Raw genomic sequence first — 27,287 nt, 5'->3', positions numbered from 1 at the left:
TTGGATGTGTTTACAAATGTATACGCTATGTAGAACGGACTATATCATCTACAGATGGGTGGCTGGCCATGGTATAGGGTGCAGTCAAGCGTTTAACTTGTCGGACGGAGTCTAGTATAGTCCGTATCAGAAAAAGTTAAGTCTGACCGAGGTCACGTGACGCCCGTGAGCGTGCATGGCAACGTCTGCCATCTTGTTTTTAGACACGTGTTGTTCTACGTTTAACGATTGGTCAAGTAATTAATTGTATGATTGCATCCGATCAGTTGACCCTTTATTGACGTAATTGAATATCTGGGATATCTTTCAACATTTACCTGTTCCTGGGTTTTTAAATCCTACCACACATATTCCTACTGCACATATATTCCTAACCACAGAATGTGCATAGAGAAATGTCTTCAATGCAAAAGGTTCAAATGTTCACCAAATGTTCTCGCACCAAAATGTACTCACAATGACATTCCATTCTACGTCAAGACCCAACCCAACCGTGGTCGTAGTAACATTTCCATATAGGGACATTCATTACTATCCCGTGTTCTACGGTTAACGAATGCTCAAGTAATTAATTGCATGGTTGCATCTGGTCAGTTGACCCTTTATTAACCAAATTGACCTGTGACGTCATGCATACATTTGCATATTAATGAGTTATTCTGTCAACTCCCCTACAATAGCTGTTCAATTCGGTCTCAATACCTTATTGACAGAGGTGCGATTGACTACAATACCTATTCAACTCCCTGTTGACCTAAGGACAATACCTATTCAACTCACTGTTGACCTAGGACAATAGTGTGACCTCACAGATATCAAATGAGTTCAGAGGTCAAGGCCAGGTCATAGGTCAATGACGTCATAGACACCTCATGGGAGGTGGTGGGGGGTATTTCTGTATCCACATATAATCTACTATTATTCCTGTTGCAGTAGGAAAGGATTTTCATGCAAATGTAAGTACAGAAAACTACCTTTATAACGAACACCCTTATAACGAACTGGTATCCATTTGTTGCATATATGCTTTATGTATGCTTATAACGAACTACGGTTATTACGAACTAAAATTAGTGGTCCCTTGAGTTCGTTATAACTGTAGTTTACTGTATGCATAACTATGTTTTAGTATTTGACCATTCGCCTTAGCAAACAGCATAAACAGCATAAATGGGAGTTGAGTTTTGTGAGTTTGCTGTCTGTCGAGGTTAAGAATTTTAGACACATTGCCCCAACAGTAAACTCGACCCCTTTGTTTTGATAGGTGCAGTCCTTTTGACAAAATTCATTTTCAGTTGAAATACTGGGTGTACTTGAAGGTAAGTGGTTCGGGAACAAGGGGGTATAAGGTCAAATGATATTCTGTAAGGTACAGTGACGGAGCTTGTGAAGGACGGTGCCAATTCAACATCTACTGAAGAAGAAGCTTATGAAGGCGTGAATCGTAGCTACGGTATGTGTCAGCGACCACTAGATGTCCGATAGTAATAGCAGAGCAGTAAAGCAATGATTTCGTAGTTACTCTAACCACAAGCATGCAGTACAGGGACCAGTTCCACCCTGAATTATCAAGGGAAAAGTACTACAGTTACCTGAAAACCTGAAAATGTAAATCAATAAAAATTGAGACTGCTCAGTGATCACAGATTTTATTCAGGTTTTTGAGGGCTTCATGGAAATTCCTTTGACAAATACAGCAACACTTAATTGGAATTATCACTACATTTGTCAAGGGCACAACTGATATGTGCTTAAAACTTAATAAAACATACCATAGGAATTCCATAATGCCATGATACTTCTGCAATATACAATCCCAGAGCATCTACCACCATCTCGCGTAGTGAATGCTGGGTTCAGTGATGCCACAAGCCTTAAGCATTGTTTCTATACTTGCTATCATGGGGGATGGACCACACAGGTAGCACTCCACCTTCCCTGTTTTCAACCTGTCCGTCACTTCTTGTATGTGCTCCTCTTTGATTCGACTGTCTGTGAGAATAAAGATAAAACATACATAATTTTCTCTGACATCCCTTATTAAACTTTTGAAGACGTGAGATTTGTTTTTGACCCCCAACATCCCCAATAACCACACCACCCGTCCCCCCACCCCCTTTTATGGAGAAGGACGGCTTGGCAGCAACTGACACTGTCATGTTTCCACTAAGGTTAAACCCGTGACAATGCTGTTGAATCATGGGTAATAATCAGGGGGATTCTGGGATTGAAACCCACAAACAACATATTCTTTCACAGTGAGTTTGATTTCATGCCGCTTTTAGCAATATTCCAGCAGTATATTGCCATTTTATTATTTCGGTGGACATTGTACCCATGTAGGGAATTGAACCAGGGTCTTCGGCGTGACGAGTGAACACTTTAACCATTTGGCTACCCAGACCGCCCCCATTATGTTTAGTCAAAAATAGAATCTGCTTGTAATAATAGGATAACACAAGCCTACTGCTGGAAGATACGAAATATCAGATATATGATGTACACTTACTGGCTTTGTTCAAAATGTATTTATTAAGTTTTAGAATGAATCACAACATTAACTATTATATTTGTTCTGGCATCTGGAATATTGGGCTTTTAGCAAGGCTTTGAAGATGTGACTTGTACTTCACTGAAAAACAGGACCAATAGGGAATCAGTGAGTGAGTATGATTTTACGTCGCTTTTAGCAATATTCTAGCAATATCACGACGGGGGACACCAGAAATGGGCTTCACACTTTCTGCCCATGTTGGGAATCGAATCATATGATTATCTATATCTCATGTATAATAAAAATAAATAAAAAAATCTAGATAATTTCCGCCAGACACAAATTCACGCACAAAAAGTGTTTTGTTCCCACAAAATCCTCAGGCAACAATGATTATTATGAGAATGAGTTTTGTGTATAATGGAAATATACAAATATCCCTACCAAAAGTGGACTGGTGTAGATCAATATTATGTATCGACAAATAGAACGTTTCTCTGAAGGCCGTGCTTATGGTATAGAAAGTGCATGTAAACGAACGACATTTTCCATGTTACATTGTGTAGAACTAACTTTATCTACGTGTACCTACGACGGTGCATATAATTGTGTATGTACAATACTTTATAACAAAATACAAATATATGGATACACTGCAACAAGTTTTAGAATTCAACACTTATTAGCAAAATATTTATTTCCGCGAGACAACAAATCAGACACAAACCTTGTTTCCACAAACTCCCTAGGCAACAATGATTGTTAGATATATGGGCGCCATTTTACTCTTTCCTCCCTACATATTGATATCACTTAATGACTTTAGATACTAGTATCAATAAATCGAATATCGAATCCGCCTCAAAGGTCGTTTGGACAATGAATAAGCATGAATTTCGCAAACGAGTCCTGCTTCATGAGCTGATTATGCGGCACAGATTAAAACATGGAAACAGGTTTGTGGAAAATGGGGCGAAGCGTTTTGGCAATTTTCGTTTACTGATCGTGTTAGTTTGGTTTCTCGATATTTGTCTTCTCAGTAACTACGTGCCTATATAATTTTGGTCCGTGCAGGAACGAACGGGAACCAGTCAATGTGGAGTGTTGGCCAGAAGCTGGGTTCCATCTCTTCATTCAGTAAGTTGAAACAGCCTGGTTCCCTGGGTATGCCGCGCTGGCGCTACATAGTGTAAGCTGGGCCCCGTCTCTTATATCACACTATATTGGCATAGTGTAGCGCCAGCGTAGCATACCAAGGGAACCAGTTGTATCTGTAATAACAACCAATGGAATTAACTATTACTATTCACTGCGGGACGAAGCTATTAATAGCTTGGGTATTCCCGTTTTTCAGTTTTCTTTGAGAACAGCGAGCAAAAAGTCAGTTTAGAAAAAATGAACTCACTAAAAAACTTTAAATGGCAGTAAGAGAAGGGCAATTGATATGATGGTATCATATTTAGGACGGGACGGGAACTTCTTGTTGCTGTATATCGAGCAAGATGCTGAAAGTGAAAGCGAAAGTAGGATTCGCTCTACCGCGCACTGCAACGGAAGTACAGGTAGACCGATCAGGATGCGGTTTCAAGTACCAGTCTCCCACATCTCAAGATGCTGAAGACTTGCAACGTATTCCGCGACGTCGTGTTCCGTGAGTATATTTAGTATAGAATTATATTATCAGCTGGTAATATGTACACTGTATTCGGAGTCTGTGTAACAGACACGTAGGCATGCAGCTAAAACGTCCGGAGTGAAGCATGTGCATACAGACATGTTCAAGCAGATTTCAGACAGTGTCTGGGGATGTTGAGTTCATTTTGTGAGCGTTGTGCCGCCGTTGGTCCATCTGTCGTTACACTGCCCAACCTATGAATCTGAAACTTTGCATGAATCATACAAGCTATTGTGTCTCAGTCCTATAAAGTGCTCACAAAAATGTTCATCGAACTTTGAGCACGGCCGCCATTTTGAGGTCAGTCTGTTTGTCCTTGTCTGTTGTGCTTCCTGAATATCTTCTCTGGTGTGACACTGATTGAGCTGAAGCTTGATGACATCCCTACATGTTCAAGACGTCGAAATCCAATTTTTGATGTGCCTTCCAAGACACTCAAAAGTTCTATTTTTCTGATATTGTACATTTTGACCTTGATTAACCTTCATGTTTTGAGGTGAGGTGAAATGGTGTTTAAAGGGGCACTGATCTAACGCCATTCCCCGGACTGGTTGTTGCCTTTGTTATTGTATTTTCCCCCGTGAGTACCCGGATGATACGCAACGCAACTGAGCGTGACCAGAGACTGGGCTACCGTCTGCAAGGACAGCTAAATAAACTTGGAGGCTGGAGGCAATATTTGTTTTACGCATTTTTGAATAAACACTGATTGGTTAAATGTAGTCTATAAAGATTCGACAAAGGGCGCATGTTAATTAATTTCTTCAGCCTAAACAAACAGACAAAAAGAACGGCGGAGCTCATCGGAAGTCGTCATTTGGAAATACCCCAGATGGTTAAAGTTTAATTCTAATTAAAAGTATCCATGCAGTGAAAGCATTTTCGGATTTCGGATTGCGTCGATAATACGATTACTACTCCCTTGTTGTCATCCACGTTTTCTCGTATAACCCTACACTTGTGTATTTGTCGTCATTCACTTGATGCTCAGTTAATGAATTTATTACAGGTACAATTAGTGGTAGCACCACTTAGATTACCTGACAAAGGTTCTCATTTGGCATTTATTGTGTCTGGGGTAATTATTCAATCTAAATCCAGGTTTGAAGTGAGGTGAAATGTGCGTTATGTAATATGCACGTGGCAGCCCAGCAAGAGATGAATGATCAGTTGATTTACTTTTTTAGGTAAATCAACGGATCGTTCCTACATTGTCCTAGTCATCAAAGGATTAACAGAAAATACGTTGATTGATTAATCACTGTTATCTTGCACAGTGGATATGTCAAAAGTGGCGTGAAGTGCCGATGTAAAAACAACATACTTTGTTCAAAGGGTTAACTGATAATACGTTGATTGGTTGCTCATTGTTATCAAACTCAGTGGATTTTTTAGGAACCGTGGACGTAATGAAAATAGTTGTCACGTGGCCTTTCTCAGCCAACCCTTGAGACTTGACACCTATGTGAAACACCTGAAACAATCCAAGTAATCAGTTGAGAAACGAACACTGGTTATAATATCCCGAAACGATATATATCTTTTAGAATATTTGATAGTTACAGAGACACGTGACATCGAATAAGTTATTTTGTATAGCTGCAGATGAGTGGCACATCATTCCTTTGTGTGGATATTCACGGATACATTCCTCGAACAAGGAAGCAGCCTATTTATACACATAAATTTGGTAAGTTGTAATTATGGTATTTGCATTTTGTTTTCCTTCATTTGAACCGATTCGTTCTTGTTTCTCTACGTCTTGGTTGGGAAATTCTTCAATGCGCGATAGACGTTGTTTTCACAGGTCATTTCCTTTGTAAGTGTGTATAGATTACCGTCAATTTGTAACATGTAATTCTCTCAGGCAATTTATAAAATGTGTAAATATTTCAGTCATTTTGACTAAAAAATCTGTCCAGATTGATTAAGACGATCAAAAGGGCCTACAAACATCACAACAGATTATTATGTAGGATTAGAAGGCAAACAACATAGAAATGTACTTTTCAACGTAACATTTTCAGTCTCTTGGTGATGACATTAAACATCAAAATGTTTGGAATTTGTTATCATAATAATACAGATGGAAATGTTTTTCAGTCACTTTGTAAAATAACTGAATATTTATACGTTTAATAACTATGTTACACATTTTGACAGTAAAAAAATATACACACTATAAAAAAAGCAATGCTCAGATGAAATATTTACTTTGTGTTGCAAGTCAAAATAGTGTAAAAGAAAATCGCAAAATTACCAAGCAAGTGACTTATCAAAACTTCGTCACCATTACCGATGCTACCCACAAAGATACCTACATTTCCTTATTATCTCGAAAACTGTATTTCATTTTGTTGATCAATGTGACCATACGCTCTTATTACTACCGGTATCCATAAAAGTTACTGATGCGCTTACGAATGGCGCAACAGAGGTCGCGAGCTAGTCTAGATTTCTGCTCTACATCCGGGTACTCACTGGGAAAAAACAATAACAAAGGCAACAACCAGTCCCGGGGAATTGCGTTAGATCAGTGCCCCTTTAACGTCATGTCCCAAATTGCGAGCGTGTGCATGTATGTGCATGTACGTGTGGTTTTACTACTCCGGACTAATGCTTTATAGTGCTAACCCTCTGAGATACCAATCCGCAGTTTAACATGAATACACCACTCAGAAACAATATACTGACCCAAGCTGTCCAGTACTTGTTTTAGCCCCTTACTGTGTGGGGCTGAGTGACAAGTACCTTCTTTTAATGTCTTTTGGTAGGATACAGCCAGGGATCGAACCACTGACGCTCTACCTCTAGACCAAGGTGATGGTCTTACGTTATGTCCTTTCAAATGTATTTTTGGCCCAGTTAAATTCATCACTTCCAAAATTGAAGAACTTTGGCAAGTATGTTTCACAACCATGAATGAATTTTGACCCTCGGCAATCCCAAGACAGAAAGCTGAATCCTTGCATACACTATAATTACTATATGAGAAGGCTTCATCTGGAATTTATCTTTGGTAGACATGCAATAATAACACCATAAAAAAGAAAAAAAACTAATGTAAATCAACCAATTATATTAGGTTACGTTATATTTTAAAAAAAAGATTCTTGGTTTGACGTGGGATGTATTTTTTTACAGATAGTCTTTAATTTTTTGGACAGTTACTGTGAATATTTCTGGGTGTCTGTAGACACCAGAGAAATAGGACTTTGGAATATGACATAGCAGTCATTATTCTTTTGTCAGCATATTAAACAAATTAGGAGGTCATTTCTAAGAAGTTATCACAAATTCTTTGGCACCTCCTCAAATGTTACATCAAAGAAGAAGGTTCTGTAACGTGTGGTCATCAAAGAAGAAGGTTCTGTACGTGTGGTACTCTTGTTATATCATGGACAGTGTTCATAAATGAGATAGGAAGATGCATTGCACGCTTGTGACAGTTGTCCTTGTGTCTTGGGGATGGGGGTTGAAGTTTATGGCAGTATTGCTCCCAGACCTGGCGGATAGCCAGGTGTGCGGAAGCTATGCCCGAAGTACTGATTTAACTCCGAAATGTGACAGCATCTGCCATCTTGTTCATTTGACTTATTGACTTTTGCCATTGACTTATTACATTTCTTGGTGTGAATGTTGTCCAAACTGCACGAAATTGCTTAAAATGCAATCAAATATTTTTGAAAATTAAGGGGGGGGGGGGGGGGGGGGTAAGGGGGCATGCCCAGAGACCCTCCTAGATTTTTCCTTTTTTTTCATAAGAGAGATAGAGGATGCATTGTGAGAATGAAAAATACTAATGTTTTTGTAAACATAAACAACAAACAACAATACCCTTTTCCTAATCAAAAGAAATCTCTGCTCTGTTGTAATAGACAGCTGCAGAGCCATGGCAGTGCTGTCTGACTGACTTCACTTAGTGTCACAGCTTGATTAGATTTCCCTCCATTTTCACAGGTAGTTCATGGTGATGTGAAGAGCTGAACTGTGATGGCCAGTACAAATGAGGACAGTGGACACCATCTGGTTATGGCAACTTCCTGTGAGCAGTCTGAAGGTCACATGGCAACTTCTGATGAGCAGTCTGAAGGTCACATGGCAACTTCTGGTGAGCAGTCTGAAGGTCACATGGCAACTTCCGGAGAGCAGTCTGGAGGTCACATGTCCACATCCAGAGAGCAGTCTGGAGGTCACATGGCAACTTCCGGAGAGCAGTGTAAAGGTCATATGGACACTTCCAAGCCTCAAGGACACTTGGCTGTTTCTGATGTTGACATAGCAAGTTCAGATGAGGAGTACCTCACAGCAGAGGATGACTCTGGCAACAGCGTGGTCAGTTCAGACGAGGAACCTGGAGGTCACCTGGTATTGGCAGGTTCAGCTGAGACCGAGGAGGACCTTGAGCTAGTGAGCCAGCCACCAGTCAAAAGATTAAGAACAGGTGGGTGTCACTGTTGCCCCCCTAAATGTCACCCTGTTTGTCATTTTTAAAATAATTTACCCAGGAACGCTATTTACAATTGTATTCATCAGAATAGGTTTAGGTTGGTGTTACTGTTGCCCTCCATAGCGTCACCCTGTTTGTCATTTTAAAAATAATTTACCCAGCAACTGAATTAGCTCCATCTCTTGAAAATACAGGAAAAATAAAGTAGCCTCATGTAACATGTATGCACACAGGCACGCACCCACACACACCGTATGTAATGATGGTCGTATAAGTCTGGATATGTTTAGAGGTGTGCAATGATTGTTAAGGTGCTTTAATCTGGTATGAGGTTGTAGAGGCACATTGCGTGGTGGTGTGTAATGAATGTCAAGATGCTTCAATCTGGTATGAGGTTGTGGAGGCACATTACGTGGTGGTGTTGAAATATTGTCAAGGTGCTTCAATCTGGTATGAGGTTGTGGAGGCACACTGTGTGGTGGTGTGTAATGAATGTCAAGATGCTTCAGTCTGGTATGAGGTTGTGGAGGCACATTGTGTGGTGGTGTGTAATGATTGTCAAGGTGCTTCAATCTGGTATGAGGTTGTGGAGGCACATCACATGGTGGTGTGCTAGGTTGTAGAGGCACATCACTTGGTGGTGTGTAATGGATGTCAAGGTGCTTCAATCTGGTATGAGAATGTGGAGGCACATTGTGTGGTGGTGTGTAATGAATATCAAAGTGCTTCAGTCTGGTATGAGGTTGTTGAGGCACTTAACATGGTGGTGTGTAATTATTGTCAAGATGCTTCAATCTGGTATGAGGTTGTGGAGGCACATTACGTGGTGGTGTGGAAAGATTGCAAGATGCTTCAATCTTATATGAGGTTGTTGAGGCACATTACTTGGTGGTGTGTAATGAATGTCAAGGTGCTTCTGTCTGGTATGAGGTTGTGGAGGCACACAACTTGGTGGTGTGTAATGAATGTCAAGGTGCTTCAGTCTGGTATGAGGTTGTGGAGGCACATCACATGGTGGTGTGTTAGGTTGTAGAGGCACATCACTTGAAGGTGTGTAATGAATGTCAAGATGCTTCAATCTGGTATGAGGTTGTGGGGGCACATTGTGTGGTGGTGTGTAATGATTGTCAATGTGCTTCAGTCTGGTATGAGGTTGTGGAGGCACATCACATGGTGGTGTGCTAGGTTGTAGAGGCACATCCTTTGGTGGTGTGTAATGGATGTCAAGGTGCTCAAGTCTGGTATGAGGTTGTGGAGGCACATCACTTGGTGGTGTGTAATGAATGTCAAGGTGCTCAAGTCTGGTATGAGGTTGTTGAGGCACATAACATGGTGGTGTGTAATGATTGTCAAGATGCTTCAATCTGGTATGAGGTTGTGGAGGCACATTACGTGGTGGTGTGGAAAGATTGTCAAGATGCTTCAATCTGGTATGAGGTTGTTGAGTCACATTGTGTGGTGGTGTGTAATGATGGTCAAGGTGCTTCAATCTGGTATGAGGTTGTTGAGGCACATTACTTGGTGGTGTGTAATGAATGTCAAGGTGCTTCAGTCTGGTATGAGGTTGTAGAGGCACATTACGTGGTGGTGTGTAATGGATGTCATGGTGCTTCAGTCTGGTATGAGGTTGTAGAGGCACATTACGTGGTGGTGTGTAATGGATGTCATGGTGCTTCAGTCTGGTATGAGGTTGTAGAGGCACATTACGTGGTGGTGTGTAATGGATGTCATGGTGCTTCAGTCTGGTATGAGGTTGTTGAGGCACATTACGTGGTGGTGTGTAATGTTGGTCCTTGTGCTTCAGTGTGGTATGAGGTTGTGGAGGCACATTACATGGTGGTGTGTAATTATGGTAAAGATGGTTCAGTCTGGTTTGAGGTTGTGGAGGCACATTACGTGGTGGTGTGTAATGATGGTCAAGGTGCTTCAATCTGGTATGAGGTTGTTGAGGCACATTGTGTGGTCGTGTGTATTGATTGTCAAGGTGCTTCAATCTGGTATGAGGTTGTGGAGGCACATCACATGGTGGTGTGTTAGGTTGTAGAGGCACATCACTTTGTGGTGTGTAATGAATGTCAAGATGCTTCAATCTGGTATGAGGTTGTGGGGGCACATGGTGTGGTGGTGTGTAATGATTGTCAATGTGCTTCAGTCTGGTATGAGGTTGTGGAGGCACATCACATGGTGGTGTGCTAGGTTGTAGAGGCACATCCTTTGGTGGTGTGTAATGGATGTCAAGGTGCTTCAATCTGGTATGAGGTTGTGGAGGCACATCACTTGGTGGTGTGTAATGAATGTCAAGGTGCTTCAGTCTGGTATGAGGTTGTTGAGGCACATAACATGGTGGTGTGTGATGATTGTCAAGATGCTTCAATCTGGTATGAGGATGTGGAGGCACATTACGTGGTGGTGTGGAAAGATTGTCAAGATGCTTCAATCTGGTATGAGGTTGTTGAGGCACATTACGTGGTGGTGTGGAAAGATTGTCAAGATGCTTCAATCTGGTATGAGGTTGTTGAGGCACATAGTGTGGTGGTGTTTAATGAATGTCAAGGGTCTTCAGTCTGGTATGAGGTTGTAGAGGCACATTGTGTGGTGGTGTGTAATGAATGTCAAGATGCTTCAATCTGGTATGAGGTTGTGGGGGCACATGTGTGGTGGGGTGTAATGATTGTCAATGTGCTTCAGTCTGGTATGAGGTTGTGGAGGCACATCACATGGTGGTGTGCTAGGTTGTAGAGGCACATCCTTTGGTGGTGTGTAATGGATGTCAAGGTGCTTCAATCTGGTATGAGGTTGTGGAGGCACATCACTTGGTGGTGTGTAATGAATGTCAAGGTGCTTCAGTCTGGTAGGAGGTTGTTGAGGCACATAACATGGTGGTGTGTGATGATTGTCAAGATGCTTCAATCTGGTATGAGGTTGTGGAGGCACATTACGTGGTGGTGTGGAAAGATTGTCAAGATGCTTCAATCTGGTATGAGGTTGTTGAGGCACATTACGTGGTGGTGTGTAATGAATGTCAAGGGTCTTCAGTCTGGTATGAGGTTGTAGAGGCACATTGTGTGGTGGTGTGTTATGAATGTCAAGATGCTTCAATCTGGTATGAGGTTGTTGAGGCACATTGTGTGGTGGTGTGTAATGAATGTCAAGGTGCTTCAGTCTGGTAGGAGGTTGTTGAGGCACATTACGTGGTGGTGTGTAATGAATGTCAAGGGTCTTCAGTCTGGTATGAGGTTGTAGAGGCACATTGTGTGGTGGTGTGTTATGAATGTCAAGATGCTTCAATCTGGTATGAGGTTGTTGAGGCACATTGTGTGGTGGTGTGTAATGAATGTCAAGGTGCTTCAGTCTGGTATGAGGTTGTAGAGGCACATTGTGTGGTGGTGTGAAATGATGGTCAAGTTCTGTTCGTCCTTCCGTCCGAGCTTTTGTACGGCTCATAACCTTTTAACCATGCACCCTAGCTTCACCAAACTTGCATTTACCACAATGGGTACTTGTGCCTTTTGCTAGTTTGAAGATTCTGAATTTTTTCAATTTTTGCCGCTTCCATGGACACATTAAGAAACATCAAGAATGTATGTTGTGCTAAGCATTGATTATCCCACACTAGATTGAAATATATTTGCAAAAACATGTGTTCATTTCAAACATAATGCATCCTCATGGGGTTACAAAGGAAAGGGCAGTTCCTCTGACTTAAAGCAACAGGTATATTTCATTAATTAACAAACTATTTACTATTTGTTGTTGACCAGCGGGGATAACAGGGTATGTGATCTTTGTTAACTTCTTTCTTGTTTCTGTTGCAATCATCATGCAAAAATTACTTATTCCATACTTGTTATCCCTTCGACACAGTGAATCGGTGCTGTCTGTCCATCCTTCCAAATATCACATTCCGTACTTGTCATCCCCGCCATGAAGTGGTAGGGGTATATAGGAATCGCTGCTGTCTGTCTGTTTGTGATAGACTGATCAATAGTTCTTGATCAAATGTTGCACAGTATCTACCCTTGAACTGACAGGTGCCTTTTACTATTTAGGAATTTTTAAATTTCTTAGTTTGGTTTCCATCACAATCAATTGAGTGTAGGTTCAGATAGATGAGGCCAGGGTTTATTTCTGGAGCATAACTCAAAGACCATTGATTATTTCTTGATCAAATGTAATGAACCCCATCCCCCTCTCTCCCCTTCTCTCATTCGGGTAATAATGAACTTGGCTATTACCTGTTGAAGATGATTCAAGAATTACTTATTTGCTGAACTTCATGTGTAGCTTATAAACTTGATTCATGATTCACATGTTTTGGTCATCAGCAATTGTTATTGCTGGGATAAGATTACATATCTAAAGAAAGCGAAAGACCCATTAAATTAAACTTCAAAATGATGTACACTCAACTCCTGAGCACTGCAATAATATTAAATGATGTTATTAATGTGTAAAAAAATTATCTGATCAATTCAAATGTTGGTTACCATGGTTACCAATGATTCCTCATTATTGGTGTTGACAGGTGACCGTCCTTCAGGGGGCTCCCAGGTGGCGAACACTTTGAACATCATCACTGGACAGGCCGGACAAGGAACACTTGGGAGAGGTGAGCGTTCATGGCTGAAGGGTCAGTAAACTACTAGATCTTGTGCAAGACTCTTACCATTCTCAGCGAGAAGGTGGTGCCGATCATCAATCAGAATCTTATTCCCCTTGTCCCAAATGCCACCCTCATGTACTGATGGGTGATGGAGTCGTGTATGCTAACTCCTGAAGTATTGACAATGATGTTGTGCCAAACTCTGTTAAACAGTTCTCAGAGCAGATCAGTGCTTATTTTCTGATGATGTGACCTCCAATGGAGGTGGCGTAAGAGCTTAACACAGAGAGGTATTGTATCAGAGTAAAAGTTTAGATTTAAATTTGGTTGAATTTGTTGAAGAGGGTTGAAACTGGCAAAATGGCAGTTATGATTAACAAGACTGAATGAAGAGGGCTATAAAATATGAATATAGTTGTGTACACTGAGTCAGGAACACATCTGTGTGATGTATAATCCAGATGAATTGTTCCCCCCCCCCTAATGATTAACACAAGAAGATTTAGTTAGCAAATATTTTGTAGTTTAATTTTAACATCCAAGTATTTGCTGGGATGGTTAATTGTTTTCATTCCTCCACAGGTACCCTTGATTTGCGTACAGACGAAGCGAAGAAGATTTTTCTTCCAGCTGAACCCTACAAAGACGTGAAACGAAAATTGAAGGAATTTGGACATGTGTCCATCTGCGGGGCTTCGGGAGAAGGGAAGACAACGATGGCTCTGGTGTTAGGGTCACAGTATAGATGCAAAGGCTACGAGGTCGTGTTTGTGGACAACATTGAGAAGTTTGACTTAGACCACTGTCTTAGTAGCCACCCCAGAGTATTCCTCATAGTAGATGACATGTTTGGTACTGTTGGATTATCTGCGAATACATCACAGGTGAAAACCTTTCTAAACAACCTTCTCCTCCATTTAGAACAAAAGCGGAGTGCGGAAAAGCTGCAGTCAGAAATGCATGAAAGCAGTGATGCTGTTGGTAAATCCAGAAAGAAAGTGCAGAGTCAACCAGAATTTCAAACAAAAGATAGTGATGCTGTTGGTAAATCCAGAAAGAAAGTGCATAGTCAACCAGAATTTCAAACAAAAGATATTCGTGTTGTCTTCACATCAAAGTCATACAACTTCCATGATGGACTTGCAAAACTGCAGTACGAGGGTTTCAAACTGTTCAAAGGTCAAACTGTAATGGATTTAACCACACAAGATAAATACTGGCTTTCTGACAAAGAGAAAAAGACAATATTTGAACGACATAGGAAAGCTCTCGGTGACTGCTCCATGCAACATATACCTGATTACAGTGAGCTGGAAATCTGTTCAAATATCTTTGGATTCCCTCTTATTTGTAAACTTTGTTTTGAATTTTCATCTTTCTACAAAAATGCAAAATCATTTTTCAAGGAACCACTGTTTTATCTCAGGTTAGAGCTAAAGCATTTGCTTGAAGAGAGAAATGACCGATCGGCCATTCTGGTTCTGATGCTACTGAGTGAAGACAAATTGGACCTGAGCAAGTTAGACAGTGAAGGTGAGGATAAGGAAATGGACAGCCTGGTCAAAACTGTTTTACAGATGATGTCTAAAGCTACACGTTCAGGCATGTACAAAGCAGCTAAAGGTTTGAGAGGTACATTCTTCACAAGAGGAGACACTGTTGGCTTTGCTCATTCTTCAATCTATGATGCTTGTGCCTGTGCCTTGTATAATATCGGTCCAAACTTTGTTTTGAAGCACTGCAGTGATGACTTTCTTTTTGAAAGGGTACAAGGTGACAAGGTTGAAGAAACCAAAGTTGATGATCATCTACATTTGATATATGTCTCAGAGAATTATGATGACCTACTTACCACAAGGTTTACACAGTCTATTAAACAAGGACGGTTTTCTAAATCAGTGACACATCCAATTCTCAAACAAGACGCCACAGTTTTCAAGCTGCTCAAGAAACTTCACTGTGATCGGACAAAACATCTTTGGTTTCACAAGAAAGAGAAAGGACAAGGTCTCCTGTACTGGGCAGTTCTTGGACATAATGCACGTCTATTTACAGATATAGAACACAAAACTGGAGAAGAGTTCACTCAAGGAGAAATCAGTGAGGCCATGGAAGTATGTGCACAAAGCAACAAAGTGACAGCATTGAAATGGCTGTTCAGCAGGAGTGAGAAACATGACCATCAGTTGACACTGAACAGACTTTTGTTGGTAGCTGCTGAAAGTGGCAGCTCTGACATACTGGTGTATCTGCTGCAGGAAGGCGCTGATATTAATACAAGAGACAAGGGAATGCAGAACATCTTCCATCTTGTCTGTAAATCAGGAATGGAAAAAACCCTGAAAGTCCTGTTAACCAGGAAACCTGGGAATAATGTTATAAACTCTGTTGATGTGAATGGCAGAACCCCTGTCATGGTTGCAGCACACACAGGATCAGAGGGATGTTTTAAGTTACTGCAGACAACATCAAATTTGAATGTGAAAGATAAACATGGCAGCGGAATTATTCATTTTGCCTGTCGTGGTGGGAACATTGCTATAGTACAACATGTCCTGACACCTTCTAACATCAACAGCAGAAAGGGGTATGGATGGACAGCAGTAATGGTGGCAGCTGTCAGTGGACATCAAAGTGTGTTTGACCTCCTAGTGTCCAACCAAGCTGACCTCACACTGGTGGATACAGATGGTGACAGTTTACTTCATCTTGCCTGTCAGGGTGGAAACACTGCAATAGTACAACATGTCCTGTCTCCATCTAACATCAACAGCAGAGGGATACATGGATGGACAGCAGTGATGCAGGCAGCTGTCAGTGGACATCAAAGTGTGTTTGACCTCCTAGTGTCCAACCAAGCTGACCTCACACTGGTGTCTACATCTGGTGACAGTTTACTTCATCTTGCCTGTCGTGGTGGAAACACTGCAATAGTACAACATGTCCTGTCTCCATCTAACATCAACAGCAGAGGGGAGTATGGATGGACAGCAGTGATGCAGGCAGCTGTCAGTGGACATCAAAGTGTGTTTGACCTCCTAGTGTCCAACCAAGCTGACCTCACACTGGTGGATACAGATGGTGACAGTTTACTTCATCTTGCCTGTCGTGGTGGAAACACTGCAATAGTACAACATGTCCTGTCTCCATCTAACATCAACAGCAGAGGGGAGTATGGATGGACAGCAGTGATGCAGGCAGCTGTCAGTGGACATCAAAGTGTGTTTGACCTCCTAGTGTCCAACCAAGCTGACCTCACACTGGTGGATACATCTGGTGACAGTTTACTTCATCTTGCCTGTCGTGGTGGGAACACTGCTATAGTACAACATGTCCTAATACCTTCTAACATCAATAGTAGAGGCAGACATGGATGGACAGCAGTGATGCAGGCAGCTGTCAGTGGACATCAAAGTGTGTTTGACCTCCTAGTGTCCAACCAAGCTGACCTCACACTGGTGGATACATCTGGTGACAGTTTACTTCATCTTGCCTGTCAGGGTGGAAACGCTGCAATAGTACAACATGTCCTGTCTCCATCTAACATCAACAGCAGAGGGATACATGGATGGACAGCAGTAATGAAGGCAGCTGTCAGTGGACATCAAAGTGTGTTTGACCTCCTAGTGTCCAACCAAGCTGACCTCACACTGGTGTCTACATCTGGTGACAGTTTACTTCATCTTGCCTGTCAGGGTGGGAACACTGCTATAGTACAACATGTCCTGTCTCCATCTAACATCAACAGCAGAGGGAGGCATGGATGGACAGCAGTAATGAAGGCAGCTGTCAGTGGACATCAAAGTGTGTTTGACCTCCTAGTGTCCAACCAAGCTGACCTCACACTGGTGGATGCAGATGGTAATAGTTTACTTCATCTTGCCTGTCAGGGTGGGAACACTGCTATAGTACAACATGTCCTAACACCTTCTAACATCAATAGTAGAGGCAGACATGGATGGACAGCAGTGATGAAGGCAGCTGTCAGTGGACATCAAAGTGTGTTTGACCTCCTAGTGTCCAACCAAGCTGACCTCACACTGGTGTCTACATCTGGTGACAGTTTACTTCATCTTGCCTGTCGTGGTGGGAACACTGCTATAGTACAACATGTCCTGTCTCCTTCTAACATCAACAGCAGAGGGAGGCAAGGATACACACCTGTGATGAAAGCTGTATTCCATGGACATCAAGATGTTGTTGACCTCCTTGTGCAGCATAAAGCTGACCTCACACTTCTAACAGACAGTAATGAGGACATTGAATGTGTAGCTCAGATGGGAGGACATCCTACACTAGCCAAGTATCTTCAAACAGTTAAACATTCTCACTGATTAAGCTGTGTGTTATGTGTTGTGAAGGAAATTTATTGATTGTGTATTGCAACTATGTTCTACTGTAGAACATTCATTCTTGCAGACTTGGAAACACTGTAAACATTTAGTCAATACATTGTGCTTATTTTGTATTTATGCTGTATATATTTCAACAGTATTTCTTATGTGGCTCTCAACATTTGAACCGTTTTAACAGTTAAGTCAGTTTTCTCAAATTTTCTCTGAGAGAAAATTATTTTCCCCATTATTTAATCTGAATGTATAATATGAGAGGGAGGTGGAGCTTTTCGTCTCCAAAAGACAGGAATATCATTGAAATGATGATTTTACAAACTTCCCATCTTTTTCTGATATGAAGAGCTAACACTGACCATTCATGTATTGCCAGACAGCTAGCATTGTAGAAATGTCCTAATTTTGCTCTAGAGAAATTGTGATTGTAAATTTTGGCTCAGTTTGTAATAAAATTCAATCATCCTTGAAGGTTGATGGTTTTGCTAGTTTTTCTTTCAAATCCAGAATAAACTTAAACCTACAAGCACATTTATAGACAGATTTAGCTTGCTTGGACACCTACCTCCTTCAGTGAGGAGAACATACAAGTATCTGCTGAATCAGCATTCTTCACGAGCCGACAGTTACGTAAAATAATGAAATGCCGTAACTTGTTACCTTATTTAGTTACATTCATCAGCAATCACTGACGATTGGTGAACTGATGGTGTCACAATATTTACTAGATTTGCAGGTGCTGAAATTGGGTTTAAAGTCACATCCCAGAATGTTGCACTTGTATAGCGATGTGGGTGCGTGCGTGCGAGCGAGCGTACTAGTCGGGACTGATGCCGATTTATAGTGATAGCTCACTGTGATACCATGCTGCAGTTTAACATGAATGCTCCACTCAGACACAGTATACTAACTCCGAGCCGACCAGTCTTTATTTAGCCCCTTTGTGCCGAGTGCCAGACAGGGTAACAACAAGTACCATCTTTTTACGTCTTTTGATATGACGCATATGGGATGGAACCCCGGACCTTCCACTCTCTGGGCGGACGCTCTACCACTAGCCCACGGAGGCGGTCTACTAGATTTGTAAATAGTAAAGGTTATTTTCGTGTCATTTCATCATTCCTCTTTATTGCACTATCCATCTTGGACTGAAGAAGTGAGAAATTGGTGGCCGGGATCAGGCTTGACCAAGTTCCTCCTCAGTGAGCGAAACCTTCGTTACACTCCCGGTAACATTCCTGATAACAGTGTGGGCGTGGCCATTGCAAGAATCTTGAAATTTGCCCTCGACGCCCAATTGTAGCAATGGTTATACTTTTGTATGTCTTTGGGAATGCCATCATAGTGAATTTTGAAAAGATTCAAAACTGACCATTAATCACTGGATTGTCTGTTCCAGACACAATTATTTACAGACCTCCGCCATTTAGCTGGAATATTGCTGAGTGCGGCGTTAAACAACAAACTAACCAACCAAATGAATTTACCTTTTTGTTTGTTTGATCAGATTGGTTCTAGATTCTAGCAGGGGTAAGAGTATTCGGGGTTACGTCACTTGTTTGTAAACATAATGGTCGGGTCAGCTGCAAGTTCAACTCCAAGCATGGTTGTAGCCACCTATCACAGTGGGGAGCTTTGACTGGTAGCGGAGATAGTATGGAGAGCTCGCGAACAGGCTATCGCTATGAGGAGCTCGATGCTTGACTTGCAAAGGGACACAACTGTCAAGTGCCACCCATCTTTCCTTCCACGTCAGATAACATACAGGTATCCAATGTGGCCTTCCGAGTCCTAATCATGTCAGCGCTGGTTACCATATCCCCTCTTCTGTTCATCGATTAATATCAGTTATTCTATTTTTCTATCAGGGAGTTATAGTATTTAACGTCCAAGAGGATCTGGAAATGACCGCATTTGTCTGGGAGGTTTCATCAGACGTCTGACAGCCCATAATGCAGTGCAACAATGCAGATCTTATGGTAATTTCAGACGTATGTTAAGGTCATCATTACATATTATAATTAATAAGATAATTAATAATCAATGGTCATCATATATATCTGACTGACTCCCAACAAATGTATCCGACAAATCCAGTTATAATTTGAGAAAAGGAACATCATCTATCAAAAGAACATTTAACACTGGTTCCCTCAATACCTGGAACAAACTCAGTATTGATATTGAAAGAAGTCCTACTTAACCTGCATTTAAAGCTAATATGAAACAATTAAGAGATTTCTTGCGGAGGCCCCTTTATGCTATTTAGTAGGACCGCTACTATGGGCTATGGAAAGTACTGTGAAAAAGGTTTGCTAATGTGTGCGGTAGGATCTACAGCACACTTCCTCATCCTGACTGGTTACAAATCATTAAATAGGTTGAACACCTGTACACCAATCTCTTCTTTAATTACTTATCTGCAAATACATAGACTTTTTTATGGAAAGGGAACTTTGTATCAAAAACAAAAAACAGATGTTACCCCCCTTGAAAACACCTGAGGTTTTGTTTTTGATCTGATATTGTTATTCAGGGTTGTATTTCTATGAAATAAAGTATACAATTCCTCGAGGATTGACTGTGTTACTCAAGGCTTGGCCCAGTTACTCAAGGGTGGGCCCAGTTAAAGGGATGGCCCAGTTAATCAAGGGATGGTCCAGTTAATCAAGGGATGGTCCAGTTAATCAAGGGATGGCCCAGTTACTCAAGGGATGACCAAGTAGCTCAGGAGATGGTCCACATAACCAGGGGTGGGCCCAGTAAAATCATGGGATGACCCAGCTACTCAAGGGATGGCCCAGTTAATCAAGGGATGACCCTACTACTCAAGGGATGGCCCAGTTAATCAAGGGATGGCCTAGTGACTCAAGGGATGGCCCAGTTAATCAAGGGATGGCCTAGTGACTCAAGGGATGGCCTAGTGACTCAAGGGATGGCCCAGTTAATCAAGGGATGGCCCAGTTAATCAAGGGATGGCCTAGTGACTCAAGGGATGGCCCAGTTAATCAAGGGATGGCCCAGTTAATCAAGGGATGGTCCAGTTAATCAAGGGATGGCCCATTTTTTAAAGGGATGGTTCAGTTAGTCAAGGGAGGGCCCAGTTAAAGGGATGAACCTGTTACTCAAGGGATGGCCCAGATACTCAGGGTGGGCCCAGTAAAATCATGGGATGACCCAGCTACTCAAGGGATTGCCCAGTTAAAGGGATGGCCCGGTTAATCAAGCGACGGCCCAGGTACTCAAGGGATGGCCCAGTTACTCAAGGGATGACCAAGTTAGTCAAGGGATGGCCCAGTTACTCAAGGGGTGGGCCCAGTGACTCTAGGCATGGTCCAGTTACTCAAGGGATGGCCAAGTTAGTCAAGGGATGGCCAAGTTAGTCAAGGGATGGCCCTGTTACTCAAGGGTGCGCCCAGTAACTCAAGGTTGGGCCCAGTAAAATCATGTGATGGCCCAGTTACTCAAGGGATTGCCCAGTTAAAGGGATGGCCCGGTTAATCAAGCGACGGTCCAGGTACTCAAGGGATGGCCCAGTTACTCAAGGGATGACCAAGTTAGTCAAGGGATGGCCCAGTTACTCAAGGGGTGGGCCCAGTGACTCTAGGCATGGTCCAGTTACTTAAGGGATGGCCAAGTTAGTCAAGGGATGGCCCACTTACTCAAGGGTGCGCCCAGTAACTTAAGGTTGGGCCCAGTAAAATCATGTGATGGCCCAGTTACTCAAGGGATGGCCCAGTGACTCAAGGGATGGCCCAGTGACTCAAGGGATGGCCCAGTTACTCAAGGGATGGCCCAGTGACTCAAGGGATGGCCCAGTGACTCAAGGGATGGCCCAGTGACTCAAGGGATGGCCTATTGACTCAAGGGGTGGTCCAGTTACTCAAGGCTGGGCCCAGTAAAGTCATGGGATGACCCAGTTACTCAAGGGATGACCCAGTTACTCAAGGGATGGCCCATTAATTAATGGACGACCCAGTTAATCAAGGGATGGCCCAGTTACTCGAGGGATGACCCAATTACTCAAGGGATGACCCAGTTACTCAAGGTTGGCCCAGTTAAAGGATGGCCCAGTTACTCAAGGAATGACCAAGTAACTCAAGGGATGGTCCAGATACTCAGGGGTGGGCCCAGTAAAATCAAGGGATGCCCCAGTGACTCAAGGGATGGCCCAGTGACTCAAGGGATGGCCTAGAGACTCAAGGGGTGGTCCAGTTACTCAAGGCTGGGCCCAGTAAAGTCATCGGATGGCCCAGTTACTTAAGGGATGGCCCAATTAATCAAGGGACGGTCCAGCTACTCAAGGGTGGGCCCAGTGACTCTAGGCAAGGTCCAGTTACTCAGGGGATGGCCAAGTTAGTCAAGGGATGGCCCAGTTACTCAAGGGACGACCCAGTTACTCAAGGGATGGCCCATTTACTGAAGGGAAGGCCCAGTTACTCAAGGGATTGCCCAGTTACTCAAGGGATTGTCCAGTTACTCAAGGGAAGGCCCAGTTACTCAAGGGATTGCCTAGTTACTCAAGGGATGGCCTAGTGACTCAAGGGATGACCTGTTAATCAATAGACGACCCAGTTACTCATGGGATGGCCCAGTTACTCTAGGGATGGCCCAGTTGCTGAAGGTTTGGCCCAGTTACTCAAGGGACGACCCAGTTACTCAAGGGACGACCCAGTTACTCATGGGATGGCCCAGTTACTCAAGGGATGGCCCAGTTACTCAAGGGATGGCCCAGATACTCAAGGGATGGCGCAGTTACTCAAGGGATGGCGCAGATACTCAAGGGATGGCCCAGTTACTCAAGGGATGGCCCAGTTACTCAAGGGATGGCCCAGTTACTCAAGGGATGGCCCAGTTAATCAAGGGACGACCCAGTTACTCAAGGGATGGCCCAGTTAACCAAGGGACGACCCAGTTAATCAAGGGGTGGTCCAGTTACTCAAGGGATGGCCAAGTTAGTCAAGGGATGGCCCAGTTACTCAAGGGACGACCCAGTTACTCAAGGGATGGCCCATTTACTGAAGGGAAGGCCCAGTTACTCAAGGGATTGCCCAGTTAGTCAAGGGATTGTCCAGTTACTCAAGGGAAGGCCCAGTTACTCAAGGGATTGCCCAGTTACTCAAGGGATGGCCTAGTGACTCAAGGGATGACCTGTTAATCAATAGACGACCCAGTTACTCATGGGATGGCCCAGTTACTCTAGGGATGGCCCAGTTGCTGAAGGTTTGGCCCAGTTACTCAAGGGACGACCCAGTTACTCAAGGGACGACCCAGTTACTCATGGGATGGCCCAGTTACTCAAGGGATGGCCCAGTTACTCAAGGGATGGCCCAGATACTCAAGGGATGGCGCAGTTACTCAAGGGATGGCGCAGATACTCAAGGGATGGCCCAGTTACTCAAGGGATGGCCCAGTTACTCAAGGGATGGCCCAGTTACTCAAGGGATGGCCCAGTTAATCAAGGGACGACCCAGTTACTCAAGGGATGGCCCAGTTAACCAAGGGACGACCCAGTTAATCAAGGGGTGGTCCAGTTAATCAAGGGATGGCCCAGTTACTCAAGAAATGACCCAGTTACTCAAGGGATGGCCCAGATACTCAATGGACGACCCAGTGACTCAAGGGATGGCCCAGTTACTCAAGGGATGGCCCAGTTACTGAAGGGATGGCCCAGTTACTGAAGGTTTGGCCCAGTTACTCAAGTGATAAACAGTCTTTAATATTATCTTGACCGTGTCAACCATGTTAACAGACAAAGCGAACTTACTAACAAAGTTGTCTCCTTTCCCAGCTGTCTCCTCTGTGATGAAATACATTGATGACATGTTGTTTGACTTCATGTCGCATAATTCGTCAATTCTTTTCTGAAAAACAAATCAAATGTCAGTACTGGGTATCAGAAATCTGAACTATCAAGAAAAGTTCCTTACACCTGGATCATTAAAAGATCTCAAAATATATTTCACTAAACATACTTAGCTGTCTCAATGCTGAATGGTCAATTTGTATTACTTCACACGTATTACCACAGCAATAGCATTTTCCTAAAGTGATACACGAACATGATGTTTAATCAGTCATTATCAGGGGAACTTCCACATTAAATAATCACGGGTGGCCCAGTCACCTAGATTCACTGTGCAGAGTTGCTTCCCAAGGGCACGCCAGAAACCAACGAATGTGGGTTCGAATCCCGGTTCGCCCGGATTATGTTTCTAGGTTTGTCAGCACCATACCTGTGCTTGTGGGTTTCAGCGGAGTAAGACCTGCATTACTTCAGGATTTCCTCCCACACTATACTGACACTTCTCCTGGCTTGGTCTTGTGTTAACTGTGCAACTCCGACTGTCATTTGTTTCATTTTGTTTTATTAGCGCCTCGCCCAATATTATTCTGCTCACTTAATATGACACCAGGTACAGCAACTAAAGACACCACCACAAATTTATTATGCCGAAATGCTTTCACTATTTGCTGTCTTTATTGCACATATCATGTCAAACTAAAAACTTCACACCAACAACGCTTAAGTTTAGGATCAAAGGGAGACTACTCTTCACACCTTAGCAGGCAAACCTTATGGAAAGGATTAACTATAGTCTTTATCAATAAAGTCATGAATGTGATTTTTTTTTTAAATGTCTGTCCTTGCACATCACAATTAATTATATAAAAACACAAACAGTGTTGAATAACCAATGTACCAGAATTTGTATGTGAAATATATGAGGTGGATGTGTGAAAATCCAAGATGGCTGTTACTGGCATACAGTCTCACATTTGGTGAGTAACAACCATCTTAGATTTTTAATGACAGTATACGGGCTCGTGTGGTGTCAGTAGTTCTGCTCTCATGGGTCAATCTCACTTTGAGGCATAATGAAACAAGGTATACGTCTATCTATCGTCAATATCAAGTGGTGTACACAGGAATCATAGGCTAAATGTTCAGTTGTCAAAGATAAGGCATTTCATATCAAACACAACTTGAATTAATTCCCATTTCACACCAGGTTCTGTTTGCTTATGTAGAAATTACACCTGGAACACAGGATGGAACAATCTGTACATTTATTTGACTGCAGTCTGAAGTGCAGTCCACAGATCCAACTGAAAGTTTTCTGCAAATGTACACTTTGAATGACTGTAGAAGTTTGGATTCGGCAAGGAAGTGAGTTGCCACTGTGCCAGCTTTAAACAAAATAGACAACAGGCCTCAAAGAGAAGCCGGGTCAACGGCTTGCACAAAATTAATAAATGCCCTGGGGCCACGTGCACAAAACGATCTTAGCTATTGTAAGCCTGTGTTAAAGTATGGGAGTTAAGATCATCTTTGCGCTAAGATCGCTTTGTGCAAGTGGGCCCTGGTGTCTAATAGAGGAAAAACAGATTGCACACTAAATCCCATTCTATTTTCAGTTGAACTGTGAGAATAATTTCAATTTTAAAAAATTTAATACCGGTACTAACTTTAAAACCAGACCTGAATGTAAATGCAAACTGTCACCATACCCTGAACAAAAGTTCCTCCTTGGTTTTGGCACTGAACATGAGGATGACCTTGTTTGGGCACATGCTGCGTGTTGTCGCCGTCTGCTGCAGATCATGAACGTGGCTCAGCATACTCATGAGGGGGTTGATCCCGACCCCACCCGCCACCAGCAGCAGGTTTGTGGGAGGCTCCTCGCCTGGCTGTGGGTCATAGAAGTAGTCGCCACCCACACGCAGGTCCACTTGAGCCCCCACCTTGCACTGGTAAACATGAGCCAAGCATACCGGTAGATGCATAAATAAATCTTGGTATGTCAGACCGAAAACAGAATTAGTTCAATGGAAGTTTATTACACTGATACTGATTGGTAATTGCTGAAGACAGACTCTGTACATTAATGATTAAATTGGATCATGTTGATCAGAATGTGCAATCAAGATGAGATGTTTATGACCAATGACTCAGAATGCTTTGCATTTTTTAATAAGGCCATTGGCAGCCATATTTGATTTACGATCAAGATGCCTTGAACCGAACTGAGTACAACATAAGGTGATCGTCTCACAAAGTTTCAAGTCCCATGCTCTTTAAGTTTTTGCGAAGAAGATCTTCTTATGTTCTCAAGTGAAAAATGGCTATCTGGCAGCCATTGAAATTCCAGTTTTGAAGACACTTAATCCCCTTGAAGTAACACACATCCACACAAATTTCAGATGAATCCATTGAGTAATTTCAGAACAGAAGTCAAAATATAAAAAGTTCATGGCCGCCGCCAATGCCTGTTCATCAATGATAAAATTTCTGATAATTTTGATCAAAATTAATCAGCAACTGACTTTTGTACTACCCAGTTAGTCCCACCGAGATAATGATAGAGTTATTCTGAAGACTGTTAGAATTTGAGGCTGATTTTTGGTGTTCTTATGTGTTATTCCTGTCCAGGCCAGTAAGATTTCAGGTTAACTTCTACTGCTATGTATTAGTTTTTTAATTCATATATCGACAAATTATGTCACTAGTTCCAAATCTAGAAAAAACATCCTTTTTGCCTAGTCGGCATGGTAAACGTGTTGTTCTATTAAGGCCCAAAACGAAAATACTTGTTTCAGGTAACCTGACCAACCCACTGTTTCACTTGCGACCCAAATGTCAGATTAAATGTTCTGTATATTATCTGTGCTGACGCTGGACCAACAAATAGGACATACGCTGCCACTGACATCAGAATAAACATGAATGTACATGTCAAACATTATTAAATACCCTTACATAAATAATCTGTTGGGGCCATGCTACCTGAAACAGATTCTTTTGTTCTTGGCCGAACATAAATACCAACAGGATCTGATGCCAATGCACAAGTTTGGGCAAGTGTATTCTAACTGTTTTGACGACAGGCTGCTCAGATATCCGAAGGTCGGTGGTTCGATCCCCGGACAAGCGTTTCCAAAAGATGTAAAAATATGGTACTTGTGGTTACCCTAGGCACTCTGCATTAAGGGGATAAAACAGGGACCGGTCAGCTCGGTGTAATCAGACTGTGTCTGGGTGGGGTACGACAAGCATAGGTTGCTGTGGTCCTTTTCTAACTCGGGTCCCCACGAGGTAATAACGATACTTAGTAACGATGACTGTCTCCGTGGTCTAGTGATAGAGCGTCCACCCGGAGAGCGGAAGGTCGGGGGTTTGATTCCCGGCCGCGTCATACCAAAAGAAGTTAAAATATGGTACTTGTTGTTACCTTGCCTGGCGGTCGGCCATACAGAGCTAAAACAGGTCGGCTCGGAGTCAATATACTGTGTCTTAGTGGGGTACCCATGTTAAACTGTGGCATGGTATCTCTCACTATAGAACCAGCATTAGTCCTGAATGTACAAGAAGCCCCCCTCCCCACCACACACAAGTCGCCATTTGAGTGCAATATTCTTGAAAGATTTCTAGATTTAGATAAGTAGAATTCTTGACCAGATTTATTTAGAGATTGTTGTCATATAGCTGGAATACTACTGCGTGCAGCATTATTCCAGGAAACAAACATTCCACACAACTTAACGAGTCAACTGCACAATCTGACCTTTGTATGCACCCAGTGTGCAGGTGGATGAGGGCTGCGTTTGACTGCCAGTTGCAGCATCCTGTCCCTCTGCAGCAGACCCGGTGACGACCACATGGAGAAGCCCCTACTGTATCTACACCAGGGATGTGGCTATCCACCCTGAACACA

The 27,287-nt window shown here is 42.6% G+C and overlaps 2 protein-coding genes across 3 annotated transcripts; one reads left to right on the top strand and one right to left on the bottom strand.

Annotated features, from left to right (window-relative positions):
* Positions 1 to 1,661: 1,661 nt before the first annotated feature.
* On the bottom strand, positions 1,662 to 27,233 carry LOC139464993 (oxidoreductase NAD-binding domain-containing protein 1-like). Its single transcript, XM_071246652.1, has 4 exons — positions 27,138 to 27,233; positions 25,084 to 25,323; positions 23,339 to 23,435; positions 1,662 to 1,992 (listed from the first exon to the last, which is right to left on the bottom strand). Exons 1-4 carry the CDS (start codon positions 27,231 to 27,233, stop codon positions 1,826 to 1,828), a joined length of 600 nt encoding a protein of 199 aa, XP_071102753.1. The 3' UTR covers positions 1,662 to 1,825.
* LOC139464990 (ankyrin-2-like) lies at positions 3,826 to 18,008 on the top strand. 2 transcript variants are annotated; one of them, XM_071246650.1, is made up of 4 exons: positions 3,826 to 4,145; positions 8,134 to 8,613; positions 13,145 to 13,228; positions 13,805 to 18,008. In XM_071246650.1, exons 2-4 carry the CDS (start codon positions 8,163 to 8,165, stop codon positions 17,554 to 17,556), a joined length of 4,287 nt encoding a protein of 1,428 aa, XP_071102751.1. In that variant the 5' UTR covers positions 3,826 to 4,145; positions 8,134 to 8,162; the 3' UTR covers positions 17,557 to 18,008. The 2 variants fall into 2 exon arrangements, with proteins under 2 accessions (XP_071102751.1, XP_071102750.1); XM_071246649.1 differs by having other exon boundaries at positions 8,130 to 8,613.
* Positions 27,234 to 27,287: the final 54 nt, after the last annotated feature.

The sequence above is a fragment of the Haliotis cracherodii genome, unplaced genomic scaffold (assembly GCF_022045235.1).
Source record: "Haliotis cracherodii isolate W230 unplaced genomic scaffold, xgHalCrac1.p SCAF_17, whole genome shotgun sequence".
Taxonomy (NCBI): Eukaryota; Metazoa; Mollusca; class Gastropoda; order Lepetellida; family Haliotidae; genus Haliotis; species Haliotis cracherodii.
The sequence above is the reverse complement of the archived record's forward strand: the minus strand, read 5'-3'. Positions and strand labels throughout refer to the sequence as shown.